The 14,089-nt window shown below is 47.4% G+C and overlaps 2 protein-coding genes across 2 annotated transcripts; one reads left to right on the top strand and one right to left on the bottom strand.

The window, feature by feature from the left end:
- Window positions 1-1,948: 1,948 nt before the first annotated feature.
- Window positions 1,949-8,765, top strand: LOC133923880 (tRNA-specific adenosine deaminase TAD3). The gene is made up of 10 exons (XM_062369164.1): window positions 1,949-2,162; window positions 2,680-2,760; window positions 2,838-2,889; window positions 3,397-3,470; window positions 4,088-4,209; window positions 4,462-4,544; window positions 6,072-6,153; window positions 7,647-8,108; window positions 8,253-8,362; window positions 8,442-8,765. Exons 2-10 carry the CDS (start codon window positions 2,700-2,702, stop codon window positions 8,608-8,610), a joined length of 1,215 nt encoding a protein of 404 aa, XP_062225148.1. The 5' UTR covers window positions 1,949-2,162; window positions 2,680-2,699; the 3' UTR covers window positions 8,611-8,765.
- A 105-nt stretch (window positions 8,766-8,870) lies between these two features.
- LOC133923879 (LRR receptor-like serine/threonine-protein kinase RGI1) lies at window positions 8,871-13,313 on the bottom strand. The gene is made up of 2 exons (XM_062369163.1): window positions 9,991-13,313; window positions 8,871-9,907 (listed from the first exon to the last, which is right to left on the bottom strand). Exons 1-2 carry the CDS (start codon window positions 12,932-12,934, stop codon window positions 9,381-9,383), a joined length of 3,471 nt encoding a protein of 1,156 aa, XP_062225147.1. The 5' UTR covers window positions 12,935-13,313; the 3' UTR covers window positions 8,871-9,380.
- Window positions 13,314-14,089: the final 776 nt, after the last annotated feature.

The following is a 14,089-nucleotide window of genomic DNA, read 5'->3' as shown; positions in this document are numbered from 1 at the left end:
TTTTGTAGAGTTCTCGCAATTCTAGGTGATGCTCTTGGCCATGATTATTCTAATTATTATACTAATGTTCGTTCTAAGTTATTCGAAGTTTATAGTAAATATGAAACAAAGTATGGCGGAGTTCGCCTGCAACGACCTCCACTAGCACCCACAACAAGTAAGAAGACGACAACGTGGGGGGAAATATTTGGTGCAGGTTCTTCATCAAGAAGTTCAGACTCTTCATCACGATCGTCTACGGGCACCGGAATTCCAACATCCGGAGGGGAGCTAACTACCTTCATCGACAGTGACGTTATCAGCCACGAACAAGAAAACTTCAACATACTGCAATGGTGGCATGAGCACAAGACGAATTATCCAGTGCTTTCACTGTTAGCGCGAGATTTGTTAACGGTTCCTGTATCTACAGTTTCTTCTGAGGCTGCCTTCAGTCTTACAGGAAGGATAATCGAAGAGAGAAGAACAAATCTGTCAAGTGAGATGGTTGAAATACTCACCATAGTAAAGGATTGGGAACAAGCTGAAGCACGAATGTAACACACTGCAGAAAATACTGAGCTTGAAGAATCATTCCAAAATTTGTATCTAGATGCTGATGAGAACGTGTAATTTCAAATTTTCTGAGCTAGGTTGTACTCTTTTTTCCTTTGCTAGAAAGGTTTTTAATGAGGCAACCTATCAATAAAGCTCATTTTTAGAATTAATCATGTGCCCCTATTATTTCTATGTTTTTTTATTTTATTCATATTTTTTGTTTATTTTTTTTTTAAATAACTCCCACGGCCCCACCCCCACCCACCTCTCCTCTCATCGTGGCCTATAAATACCATCTACTCCATCTCAAACTCCATGTAATCTCATCGGCCACTCATCTCTCTTTTCCTAGTTGCTAGCCAAGTAGCCAATAGCCACTTCACATCAGGAAACCAATTCCATATTTCAATTCATGGATCAAGACGTCGAGAACTCGCGTGCATGGTCATAGGTGTGGCAACATTTTGAAAAGGTCTTCAGAGAAATTAACGGGGAACAGGTAAGATTTGCTAAGTGTAATATATGCAGCAAAGAAATAGGTGCCAGATCTTCAAATGGAACGGGACACTTGAGGAAGCATATTAAATATTGCAAGCAAAATTCTGAGATTTCTAATGAAATCATGTAATTTTCGGAGCATAATCGTAGATTGTACTCTTTTTTCCTTCTAGTAGAAAGGTTTTTAACGAGACAACCAATCAATAAAGATCTTATGTATTTATTTTCTATATTTTTATTGTTTTTTTGAATTTTTTTTAGCTATTATTTTTGATTTTTTCCTATTTTTCAATAACGAGGCAACCAATTATTATTCCTGCTCTTCCTGTTTGACCTGTTTTGTGGATAGGAAAGTGCAAGACGACAAAGTTTCAAACAAGTTTCATGCAATATGAAATAACTTTCAAGGAAGTTCGAAAGTTTAAAGCTATTTCATTGAGAAAATAAGTCAAAGACATGAGGATCCAGTGGTGTAGTGATTGAATCCATTGGTGGCGATAGTAGGGATGGCAATATATCGGGTCAGGTGCAACCGTCATAGAGAGCTAAGGCTGGTGGCCGCGTCTCTAGGAGGAGCACACTAGCAGCGATACGACGGGAGGAACCAACAGTGGCACATCTCGTTTTAGCCAGATCTGCTACTTTGTCGGGCACCTGGGAGGGAGCAGAGGAAGGGAGAGTGAGAGAGAGAGGGGCGGAGGGAGGGAGGGTATGGTGCTTGGGGCGAGGGAGTAGAGAATGAGTGAAGAGAGATTAGGGTTAAGGAGGGATTGGTGGGCTATTGGGTTAATTGAGTTATGAAATGTGCATTGGGCTAGAATATATGCTGACTCAGGTCGCACCTGTGGGCTCTGTGACGCGCTGCGTCTGAGGGCGAAAAAACGGATCCGCGCCTGGGCCGTCGGATACCCGCACCCACGGGCAAGACCGCGATAGCCGATCCCTCCGAAATCCAAACCTCAGGTCGCCACCTCCCGCACAGCCGCCGCCCCCACTCGCGGCCCGGATCGACCTCACCGCCGCCGCCGGTCCGCTGCCCCCGGGCGTGGACGCCGCCTCCCGTCAACTCCGCCCTCTCTGGTCCTCTTGCTTCTACCGCAGGTCCTCCTCAACTACAAGCTCAAGAGGTCAGCACGATTCCCGTGCTCGTGCCTTGATTTGGGGCCATGGGGGCGATTCCTCCTTTAACTAGTGACCTTGCAAAGCTTGATTCGTTTAATGTTAGAAGATAGCACAAAATGAATCTTTTGCGGTTCAAGGGGCATATGGTAGATTGGTAGATAGGCAATTTAGCTTCTTTAGTGTTTAAAATGATTATTTGATTTATGGAATATTTACCTAGCGCGGCAGCTTGAAATGCCGGCCTGTCTGGATTGTGGTATTTTATTGAAAAATACTGGGATCTAGTTCGAATTGCTGGGTTGCCAAACGGACATAACTTTTAGGGCATTTGCAAATACCTTTCTTGTTTTTTATTTTTTTTAAGGATGACACACGAATGACAATTTTAATGGTATTTTTGCAATTTTTTTAGTGGCAAGCTTGCAATAACACCAAGAGTAGTGGTTTCTTTGCAATTGTTCCTAGCTTTTATATAAACTTTCCTTTCACGAATCATGGACATAACTTTTATATAAGCTTTAGCTTTCCTAGAATTGGTCATCATGGAGTGGGAGCTCACCGAAATCCCTGGCAACCCAACTCCCTCCCTCCAAGATTCCACAGGTATCTCCTTTAATTGTTTTAGTTGTTTTTGTTCCTATTTGATTCCATTTCTTTTTCTTATTCCTCTGCCTTGCCAGTTGACGTGGTGGCTGCCAAGATTGAGCCCAAGCTAGCCAACACTCTCATTAGGTACAAGACTTTTTATCCCTGTTCGTTTGGTTCCAATTGATACTTTTGGGCTTGCTCTTTACTGTTTTGGGATTTCGGGCTGTGACCTTTTATCCCTGTTCTTTTGCTTGGAGTTAATGAATTGTGTCCAGGAAATGAAGCAATATTTTATTTGGAATTTCATTTCTATTGGATAGGAATTAGTTGTTTTCTTTCCTGTGCTCCTTTCATTTTCAGATATGTTGCATCCACTTGAGATGGCATTCAAATCCCAATATTTCTATTTAATTCTCTCTTCAAATAGGAAATCAATACCGAGTTTCACAATTTCATGATCATTCGTTTTTGTTATCTAAAGGAACCTTCTATATAGTTGAAATGTTTTTTTATGATGCGACTATGTGACATCTTTCTCTCTTCTCTCTTTTGTGAGCTGTGACACTTTCCTGATTGCTCTGTTTGACTCAATATTGACCAGTTAGTGTGATAGCACTCCAAGTGATGTTTTAATGGTGTATCTGGTTTCAGGCAGTTGAGCCAGGTATGCCCATTGGAGAATCTGAGGCATGTAAAGCGGGTTCGTCGACATTCTGAAAGCGGTGGTATATTCACATTCATCTATTTCTCAATTTTCTGTTTGCCTCCTGAGCTCACTACTCATGGAAAATGTGCCAATAGATTTCTGAAAGCAATAAGAGGCATGCCATATCTCTAGAAATACTTCTAGCATATCAGATACAAAAGGATGTTTAAATTTTCCAGAGGATGCAACCTTGTGATTGATCAAAAGTTACTTTTGCACGATCAACACTAGGCTTTCCCTTTTGGATCATTGGGATGCATGATATTTTTTCTTGTTTCATCTTTTAAAATTTTTGCATGTGCCAAAGTAATTATTAGATCCTTTTATGCAAAGGTGCCTGCACTGATATGTTCATGTGAGATGCTGGGAATTCCTTAAAGAACAAGGATAAGAATCATGACTAGATGGGACTAAAACTGAGAAACTCACAATATTTCAAGTTGGTCTACCACATAGCAACTAATTATCTCAGAAACCCTAATCTTAAGTTAGTAAACATAGAAACACCATGATAATGTGGAACTACAACTGAGCAGCTCACAGTCATTTAAGCTTGGCAAACCATATAGCTAGTAATTATGTTGCAGCAATTTTATATTTCTCATCTAATTTTTTGTGTTGTATTTCGTTTGGCAGGAAAATCTGAGTTATCAATAATCTTATGCCTTTCTACTGGCTCTGAAACTTGTAGCAAAGAGTTTCCTCAAGATGTACAAAAGATAGTGGATACTTATCAGTTGAGTCTTTTCATTGCAAAAGTAAGTAACTCTTTCACCCTTGGGGAAACTTTCAATTTATTGATTTTATTGGGCATGAGGAAAGTGATAACTATGTGATTCCAGCAATGACAGTTCTAAGGTTCTAGCTAAAATCTCATAACCTTGTCATATTGTATCACTCTAGATGCATCCAAAGTAGAATGCCTTGACAGGCCATGTGCTTGTTTAGTTAGAGTAACCTTGCGCTCTTGTCATATATTGACATTTACTATTGGTAAAAGTTTTTCACAGGTTGCCAAGTGTTCTGCTACATCAAAAGAGGAGTGGGAAGAACAGTGCAAACTTTGGCCAACATCTTACCATCCCGCACATGAGTATGTCCTCACGATGTGTCACATTATGCATTTCTTGATTCTTAAGTGTTTAATCATGGCGGCTACTAAAGGTGCCTTTGGTTTCTTTGCTCAAATGTGCAATTTGCTAGGCCAAACCACTTGTTGGGACTCCTGCTTCCTCAGAACTGTTTCAATAAACAACAACAACAACAACAAAGCATTTGTCCCAAGCGAAACCCACAAGATCCAACTAAAAAGATGATGAGAAAATAATGATAATAAAGGTACTAGTAATAGTAAATATAGTAAAAGTAATAATGGTATAAGGAGACTGATGCATAACTTATGATTCTAGCATGTAGATTGCTAAATTTCATACGCTTTTACCTATGGATAATTCTTTGGGGATATTTCATTCCTTCAAGTCTCTCTTTATAGACTCTTCACATGTCAGGTTTGGTCGACCCTTGCCTCTTTTTATATTAGCAGCGTGCCTTAGTATCCCGCTATGCACAGGTGACTTTGGAGGCATCTGTTGGATATATCCAAACCATCTCAACCGGTGTTGGACAAGCTTTTCTTCAATTGGCGCTACCCCTACATTATCACGTATATCATTTCGGATCCAATCCTTGTATGGCCACAAATCAATCGCAACATACGCATCTCTACTACACTTAACTGCTGGAGATATCGTCTTTTAGTTGGCCAACATTCGACGCCATACAACATCACGGGTCGAATCACCGTCTTATAGAACTTACCTTTCAGCTTTTGTGACACCCTCTTGTCACAGAGGATGTCAAAAGCTTGGCGTCATTTCATCCATCCGACTTTGATTCTATGACTAACATCTTAATCGGTATCACCATCCCCGTGTAGAACCATGTCAATAAAGTTAAAGAAAAATCATGCTGTGGCCGAAGTCCAAAATGAACCAATTGCTTCAAAGTTCCAATCACCATCAAGAGACTTCTAGAATTTTTCCAAGTCCCAGTCAAGGTTGCCAGCAAAGCTGCTCCAACAGATGGTGGAAATCCAGCCTGTGGCACTGCCCTTGAACTTGCAGTACTGCTTGATCTGGAGCTATGACTCCATTCTGACCAGCCACTTCGTTCTGTTTGGGCAGCTGCATCTGCAATCACAGCTCTTGTCTCTAGTTGCCTTGTTGGTTTGTCCAGCGGTACTAAGATAGTGGTGGGATGACTTTGGCTTGCAGCAGCATAGCTCTAGGGTCCAAAATTTTCAGTGGATGGTGGTGTGGGTGGGCTCCTGGTTGTTAATTTCAAATTGAGGCTCATGATATACAAATGATTAATTGTATCTTTTCCGTAAGTAATTATTTGACAGAATGGGATACAGTAGCAAACTTTTGCATCGAAATGGCAGTTAGGATTGTACATAGACTTGTTTTGTCTGTACATACAATTTTACTGCATTTTATAATGAAAATAGAGTTGTCCGTGGATACTGCAATTTTACAGCAATGTTACTGAGTAGTCTACATACAATTTTTCTGTTGTGCTATAAACATCCTTTCTCTTGGATTTCTATGTTAATTTACAGCCTTGATGTTGTCCGTGGATTTCGAGAAGAGGAATTACCATCAATATTTAATTGCATGAAGACTGCTGTTCAATTATCAAAGGTTATCTCTCTTGGTTTTAAAGTATTTGTTTGAAGCTATATTACTGTATCATACTCTCATTATTTTCTAAATATAAGTCTCAATGTGGTGCTGTGGGCGCTATTCTTTTCTGTTCAATAGGATGCTTCTCAGTGTTGTTATATGAGTAACAACAACAACAACAAAGCCTTTCAGTCCCAAACAAGTTGGGCGCTAGTGTTGTTATATGAGTAAAGTAACTATTTAGGCTATGCACAAATGTTTCAAAAAGTTTATGTACTTTTAATTAATTATCTCTTTTACTCGGTAGTAACCGCACTCAACACCTCTCAGACAAATACCAAGCAACAAGTACATGTCTTCACACAGACACCACTGAACCACATGAAACAAGCAGGGCAGATCACTTGGAGACCAAGTACACCACCTGCCCCACTTGTGACTTGGGAGACGAGAACCAGCAGCAAGGCAACCAATTCGAGACTAAAACTACTTGGGTGGCAACTAAATCCGTCAAAACCACCAAAACCGCAACGAAACCGACATCCTGCTGCTGGATCGGACTAATGGCGATGGGTTGGGATTGGTAGCGTCGTTTTGATGATCAATGGTGTGGATCTGCACTGTGGCAGCGGACTGGAGACCAACGACAGCTGATTGGGACTGGTGATGACAGACTGGATACCCATGGCGATGGATTGAAAGGGAAAGGTTGAATCCTTTGATGGTAATAGGGGTGGTGAGGAAAAGTGGCGATGGTGGTGAAGGTGGCCCAAGCTTTCCAGTGTGAGTTCCATGACTAACCGCAGTGGTTTTAAGAAGGTGGATACCATGTTATATTTAGGAAAGGGGAATATGATTGACAACTGCACATTTGTTCCATATTAGGTTCAAAATGCATGCAAGAGGGAACCATGGTACACACATCACGGTAACTTAAAATAATAGACCATGCCATAAATTGGTTAGAGCTTTGTTCTTGATGCCATTTGGCTGGGCTCCTGGTCCCAACTTCTGGGCTAGATTTGGTGATACCTTAAGGGTTGGCCTGGTTTACACTGCAAAAATTAAATCAAGCCTGGGTAGAGTTAGCTTCGATCCTCCAGCAGATTTGGAGAGGAGGATTTCCAAATATACTGTTATTATCTTTGGAGTCTTGCCACTGCCGTCCCTGGGAGCAGAGCTGAGATATCGTGCGGTGACGACATGCATAGAAAGAGAATGAGAAGACTGAAGAGACCAGCTCAAGTTTATCTTTGAGCTAGCTTTCCAAGAAACCATCTTCTAGAGGCTCGAAACCAGAGCCGCAGCTCGGCCAAATGGGCAAATCTGTCTTGCTGAAATATGAACTGTTCTTTAAGCATACTAGATCTGTCATTCTGAAATATGAACTGTTGAGGATATTATATCTGTCATGCTTTGTTATTTACACAATTGTTTTTTATCTTGCCCATTGTTTGGTTTTGATCATATATTCTTCACCGACTTCCACATGGGTTCTCTGCATGTTCCAGGCGGGCAATGCTGCCATTATTGTTGATCCATCAAGTAATCAAATAATTGCAAAGGCTACAGACCAAACACAGCAACATGATACATCTGAAGAAGGGAACACATTCGCTGAAGTGAAAGCAGATAATACATGCTCTTTGAATGAATCGCTTGAGAAAGATGGCAATTTATTTCTTTCAAGCTCCTGCCTTTCTAAATGCAATGGTTGGAACATGGAGGTCTCATGTATAAACCCTTGGGGATGGACGAAACAAAGAACTATCAAGCAGAATCCATTGCCTTGTGAAGCTTGTTTTGCGTGGCATCCTCTGAGACATGCTGCCATGGTTGCCATTGAAAATGCCGCTGAGAGGGATAGATTGATGTTCCCTTCTTCAACTTCAATAACCAAGCCAAATTCAAATGGCAATCTGGAGAACTATTCAAATAATGAACCAGCGAAACGACAAAAGATGGATACAAAAGTGAGCCTTGTTACTTGTATCTTTTACCTTTTGTTGTTGCCATAAATTGTTCATTGCCATTGCTGATTTACTGTTGTATAACACTGGCAACGATGCATATTGTTTTCCTACTTTTTCCCTGACAATATCAAATTTGAACTTCAGGATAAAGAACAATCTGCAGATGAAGCATGCTGCGGTGACTTGTCTGACCCTACCAGACCGTATCTCTGCACAGGATTTGATATCTACCTCGTCTGGGAACCATGTACAATGTATGTTCACTTCTATATAACTTTGACATCAATTTATTTTCTTATTGTTCATTTTGCTTACATGTTTGTTTGTTTGAAGGTGTGCAATGGCACTTGTGCATCAAAGATTTAAGCGCGTCTTCTATGCTTTCCCTAATCCAATTACCGGAGCACTCGGTGGAGTCTACAGGTTGCATGGGGAAAGAAGTTTAAATCATCGCTACTCCGTATTTAGGATTTCAGTACCTGAGGCATACTTGAATGGTTGAGTGATTTTTTGGGAAAACGTTGATCAAACTTCTTTGTTCACTTTATTTAGACAAAAATCCATGAACTTTCTTTCTGCAGCGAGAATGCCTTTGGATGTGGCTTCAAATTAGATTTGTATGATAGCTTGGCCTGTTGTATCATTGAAATTTACTAACCCTGTTGTATCATTAAAATTTATTTTGTCTGATGGTCTTGAGATGTGGCATTGACCTGAACTTTGGTTTTGGCAAACCCCCTAAGCTGCAGATGGGTTTTTACTCTTTTTTGTGCATTCAACATTAAACCTGCGCAGCCATTTTCTCTGGAAATTCTAAATCCACAAACTGAATAATTTATCAGGAAAAAGTGAGCTGAGATAGAAATGTACTTACATTTCTCACTGCAAGCCTGCATCTCCGAACAAATGCAATCGCCACTCTTGTCATTTTACATCAAGTTTCTGATGCTGAAGCATTGCAAACACTGCATGCACTACACTGAACACCAGCCAGGAAATCTTTGCACATCGACACTGCATGGGCATGCAACCAAATTATCATCTTTATTCAAACAGACATAAAACTGAACACTCTTCAAGAAAGGCATCAAGCCTTCTCTTCAAGGTCTAATCCTAAGTCCTCCAAAAAAAAGGAGAAAAAAAAACAGATGCCTTCCCTTTCATTTACACAGCTCAAACACAAAATACAAGTCAAGATCACAAGCTAGAAACATTGTTCATCTGCTGACAGTTTGACATGCATCCTCAGTTTGCCGCCCTGCCTGGATCAGTTCAGCCAAAGGGTGACTTGGCCTTGGATGAGGAGTAGATGGCAGACAAGCTGCTGCTGCTGCAGCTGTTGCTGTGGCTGTTGCTCGGGCCTTGCCGGTACGGCGGCGTGCTCGACGTCGACGATGCGGCGGTCGTCTTGGCTGCTATTGCCGTGGGAGCGTGAGGAGGCGATGAGCCTCCCTTGAGGAGGACATCCACGTTGGCGAAGTCCTCGCGCTCAAGCCGGATCTCCTTGAGCATCGCCGCGACGTCCTTCATCGTCGGCCGGTCGTCGGGCGTCGGGCTCACGCAAAGCAGCGCGACGCCCATGACCTGCAGCATCTCCTCCACCTCCGAGCTGGACCGGCCCTGGAGGGCCGGGTCGAGAATGTCCACGCCTCCCTTGCACCGGCGCACCCAGTCGACCACGTGAAGGCCGGCAGGGATCGTGGGGTCGATCGGCTGCTTGCCGGTCAGGACCTCCAGCACCACCACGCCGTAGCTGTAGACGTCGCTCTTCTCTGTGATCTTCGTCATGTACCCGTACTCTGCAACAACAATTTAATTCTGTGAATTTAGAACATGTTGGCGTTGGGTGCAGAAGAGAGAGACATTATCAGATCAAACGTACCAGGGGCAATGTAGCCATAGGAGCCGGCGACAGTGTTGGACGACCGCCCAAAGTCGCCATCCTCGACGAGCTTGGCGAGGCCGAAGTCGGCGATGTAGGCCTCGAAGTCGAGGCCGATGAGGATGTTGTTTGCCTTGATGTCGCGGTGGACGATCGGCGGCACGCAGTCGTGGTGCAGGTACGCGAGCCCCTGCGCGGCGCCGAGCACGATGCGGTACCGGACGTCCCACTCCAGCTGCGCGCCGCCGCCGCGGCGCTCGTGGAGCACCGCGCCGAGGCTGCCGTTGGCCATGTAGTCGTACATGAGGAGCCGGGTGCTCTTGTTCCAGCAGCAGCCGAGGAACCGCACGATGTTCTTGTGCCGGATGGAGCCCAGCGTGCGCACCTCCGCTGAGAACGAGTCGCGGACGCGGCCGCTCGTGCCATCGTCCTTACACGCTGCCGTCGCCGCGTGGGTGTTGGGCCACAGCTTCTTGACGGCGATCACCTCACCGGTGTCGATGCTCACGCGGTACACCACGCCGGAGCAGCCTTTGCCGATGATGTTGGCGTCCACGAGGTTCCTCACCACCTGCTCCACCGAGAAGCTCAGCTTTTGGAACGGCGTGAACTGCCATGGCCACGCCAGCTCCCCGCCGGCCTCAGAGTCGCTGCTGCCGTCGCCGTTCTTCCCGCCGATCCCCATCCGCCGCGCCCTCAGTATGCCGATCATGCCGAGCAACATTGCCACCGTTGCCGTAACCAGCAGCGCGATGGCCAGCTTGAGGCGGCGCACACGCTGCGCCTCCTCGGCGGTGTTCATCACCGGGTGGCCGTTGGCGTCGATGCTCACGAAGCACACGTCCCCACCTTTGGTGCAGAGCCCGGCATTGCCGGCGAGACTGGAAGTCGAGAGCTGCCGGAAGAGCTTTGTGTCGGGGAGGTAGCCGGAGAAGTTGTTGTTAGACACGTTGAGCGTGACAAGATTGTCCAGCCTGGCGAGCGGCGCGAGGCTACCGTCGAGCGCGTTGTACGAGAGGTCGAGCACCGAGAGCTTGCTCAGCGCCGATATCTTCGCCGGTATCGGCCCAGTGAGGCCGTTCCGGCTCAAATTCAGCGCAATGTCGAGCCCGTCGATACCGCAGAGCTCGTCGGGGATGTTCCCGGTGAGCTCATTGTCACTGAGGTCGAGGAGCTCAAGGCTGCGGCATTGCCCGAGCGCCACCGGTATCGGCCCAGACAGTGAGTTGCCGCTGAGCACCAGCCTGCTCAACGTCTCAAGCCGCCCGAACGCGTCGGGCACGGCGCCGGTGAGCTGGTTGTGCGAGACGTCGAGCTCCTGCAGGCCGTGCACCGCGGCAAGCGACTCCGGCAGTGGCCCGGTCAGGGAGTTGTTGCTCAGATCAAGCATCTGTAGCTGCGAGCAGTTGCCGAGCTCGGCAGGCACCAGCCCGGCGAGACGGTTGCTGCCAAGGTCGAGGAAGTTGATGCTCTTCATGCCGGACACCGCCGCGGGTATCGACCCAGCGATCCGGTTGCCGCCGAGCCGCAGCCGCACGAGGCTGGCCGCCTTGCCGATCTCGGGCGGCAGCGGTCCGGACAGGTCGTTGGACAGGAGCAGCATCTTGGTGAGGTTGCGCAGCAGGAAGAGTCCCGGCGGCATGACGCCGGTGAGGTGGTTGTGCGAGAGGTCGAGCGCCTGGAGGTTCGCGAGGTTAGCGAGCGTCGCCGGGATGGCGCCCTCGAGCTGGTTCTGCCACGCGAAGAGAACCTGCAGGCCGTAGAGGCGGCCGAGCTCCGGTGGGATGAGGCCGGAGATCTCGTTGGTGTCGAGCTGCAGCTGCATCAGCAACGTGGCATTGGCGAGAGTCGGTGGGATGGTGCCGGTGATGTTGTTGTCGCTGAGCATGAGGTCCTGCAGCGCCGACAGCCGCCCGAGCGACGCCGGGATGGTGCCGGAGATGGCGTTGATGGAGAGGTCCAGAGACACCAGCGACGTGAGGTTGCCGAAGGACTCCGGGATGGGGCCAGTGAGCGCGTTCTGCCACAGCAGCAGCTTCTGCAGCTGCGGCAGCGCGCCGAGCGACGGCGGCAGCGGGCCTGAGAGCGAGTTCTCGTAGAGGTAGATGTAGGTGAGGTTGGAGCAGTTGCCGAGCTCCGGAGGGATGGCGCCGGAGAGCGCCGTCGTGTAGATGGACAGCGTCTCCAGGCTCTGGAGCTGGCCGAGCGATGCCGGGAGCGGGCCTGAGATCTTGGTGTCAGCGAGGCCGAGCACGACGAGGTTGGAGAGCTTGGAGAAGGAGTCCGGTATCGGTCCCGATAGATCGCGGTTGCCGCCGGCGCGCAGCGACTCGAGCAGCCGCAGCTCTCCGAGCGACGGCGGGAGCTCGCCGGAGAGGCGATTGTCGAACAGAAGCAGGTTCTTGAGCGACGGCGCGAGGCCGGCGAGCTCCGGCGGGATGGGACCTGACAGCTGGTTGGAGTTGAGCACCAGCGTCTCCAGCGCCGTCGCGTTGCCGAGCGACGGCGGGACGGGCCCGGTGAGCGCGTTCCCGCTGAGGTCCAACACGGCGAGGCGGCGGCACCGCCACAGGTCGTCGGGGACGCCGCCAGTCAGATTGGCGTCAGAGACCACAAACGACACCAACCCGGGTAGCGCGGCGCAGAGGCCCGCGGGGACCGTCACCGCTAGGTGCACCGACTGGAAGCTAATGGACGTGACGCCCCCGCCGGCGGCGCCGTCGCAAGCGACGTGCGACCATTTGCACGGGGACGCCGCCGCCGGCGACCAGTCCGGCGGCCGCGCCACCGTGGTGTCGATCCACGCCGTCAGAAAAGCCACCTCCTCTGCTGAGCTCGCAGCAGAAGTAGAGGAGGCGGTGAAGAGGAGGTGGAGTAAGAGGAAGGGGAGGAGGTGGCGGCGGCGCATGGGGCTTGGCGATGGCAATGGCAACGGCTGCCGCATCAAAAACTGCGCGGTGTTTGGGGCTCGGGCAGTGCACAATGCACCAAGCAAGGTTTGCTTGCTTGCTGTCCTGAGAGTGGCGATGATCTCTATGGAGGATGGAAGATTGGATTCAATGCAGCTCTCTCTCTCTCTCTCTCGTTTCTCTCTCCTCCTCAAAACCCTCAAAGGTGTTTGCTTGTGTCCTGCTGCTTGCTTGCTTGTTGCAGGAGGAGGTGGATGATGAATGGGGTGCTTGCATCAATGCATCGGGCTCTGCTCCTCAAAACCCTCCTCCTCGATGCTCTTGTTGTTTCTGTGCTCCACTCCACTCCCTCTCTCTCTGCTTCTCTCTTGGAGCCTTGGTGGTGGAGAGAGAGACAGAGTAGAGCGCATTGGAGGGCGGGAAAGAAATTAGCATGGCACTGACAAATTATATAGATTATTATTATTATTAGGAGGGAGGGGTTAGCAGCTTGGTGCTCTGCCTTTTTTGCTTTAAGTGATTTTTTTCTACTTGCAATGCTACACCTACCCAGAGGTGAGAGGACACCTTCTCACATGCCACCTGTGCTGCCCTGCACGGATCTCGACGCTCCACGTTGCGTGTTGGACGGCTGGGATGCTCCAGTAGTCCTTGCTGGTGACTGAAGCTACAAGTCTTTTCTGTTTTCCATAGCTGTGTCTGAGACTGAAGCTCACTACAAAGAGGAGCTGAATTAATTGATGCTCATAAATACTGCTGTCGACCTTGGTTTAGAAGAAAATGTTGGTTCAAAAAATTATCTGCAGATACCCAGCAAATATATATAATGACAGGTTAGTTAATCAACTATCAGCAAAATGCATCTGCTGATCATGAATGAACAACTAGAACATTTTGGCATTTGCTTGATTCCCAGCCTATATCCATTGAAAAGTGTAAGGCACTCCTGATTTCCATCCCCATCCGACCAACATCTCGGCAGCTCTGAGAAGAGAAGAGGAAGCATGACGTGAAGATGATTCATGCTCCCCTTGATATACATACAGTATCTCTATAAATAATTTGTACTCCATTTCGCCTCGCTTTTTCACAATCACCTCGATTTGTTAATACAAATGGCTACATATTTAGGCATGGCATACGTTGTACTCCAGTGTATCTATTGGGCTCCGGACCTTGCGCCGCTGCTG

Source organism: Phragmites australis, chromosome 7 (genome assembly GCF_958298935.1).
Source record: "Phragmites australis chromosome 7, lpPhrAust1.1, whole genome shotgun sequence".
NCBI classification, from domain to species: Eukaryota; Viridiplantae; Streptophyta; class Magnoliopsida; order Poales; family Poaceae; genus Phragmites; species Phragmites australis.
The sequence above is the reverse complement of the archived record's forward strand: the minus strand, read 5'-3'. Positions and strand labels throughout refer to the sequence as shown.

Excerpts from the sequence above, each read along its gene's own strand:
- LOC133923880 (XM_062369164.1), top strand. The coding sequence starts at position 2,700 with ATGGAGTGGGAGCTCACCGAAATCCCTGGCAACCCAACTCCCTCCCTC. Across the intron at positions 2,890-3,396 it reads CTAGCCAACACTCTCATTAG|GCAGTTGAGCCAGGTATGCC; the intron begins GTACAAGACTTT and ends ATCTGGTTTCAG. Across the intron at positions 4,545-6,071 it reads TCTTACCATCCCGCACATGA|CCTTGATGTTGTCCGTGGAT; the intron begins GTATGTCCTCAC and ends GTTAATTTACAG.
- LOC133923879 (XM_062369163.1), bottom strand. The coding sequence starts at position 12,934 with ATGCGGCAGCCGTTGCCATTGCCATCGCCAAGCCCCATGCGCCGCCGC. Across the intron at positions 9,908-9,990 it reads CTATGGCTACATTGCCCCTG|AGTACGGGTACATGACGAAG; the intron begins GTACGTTTGATC and ends TTGTTGTTGCAG.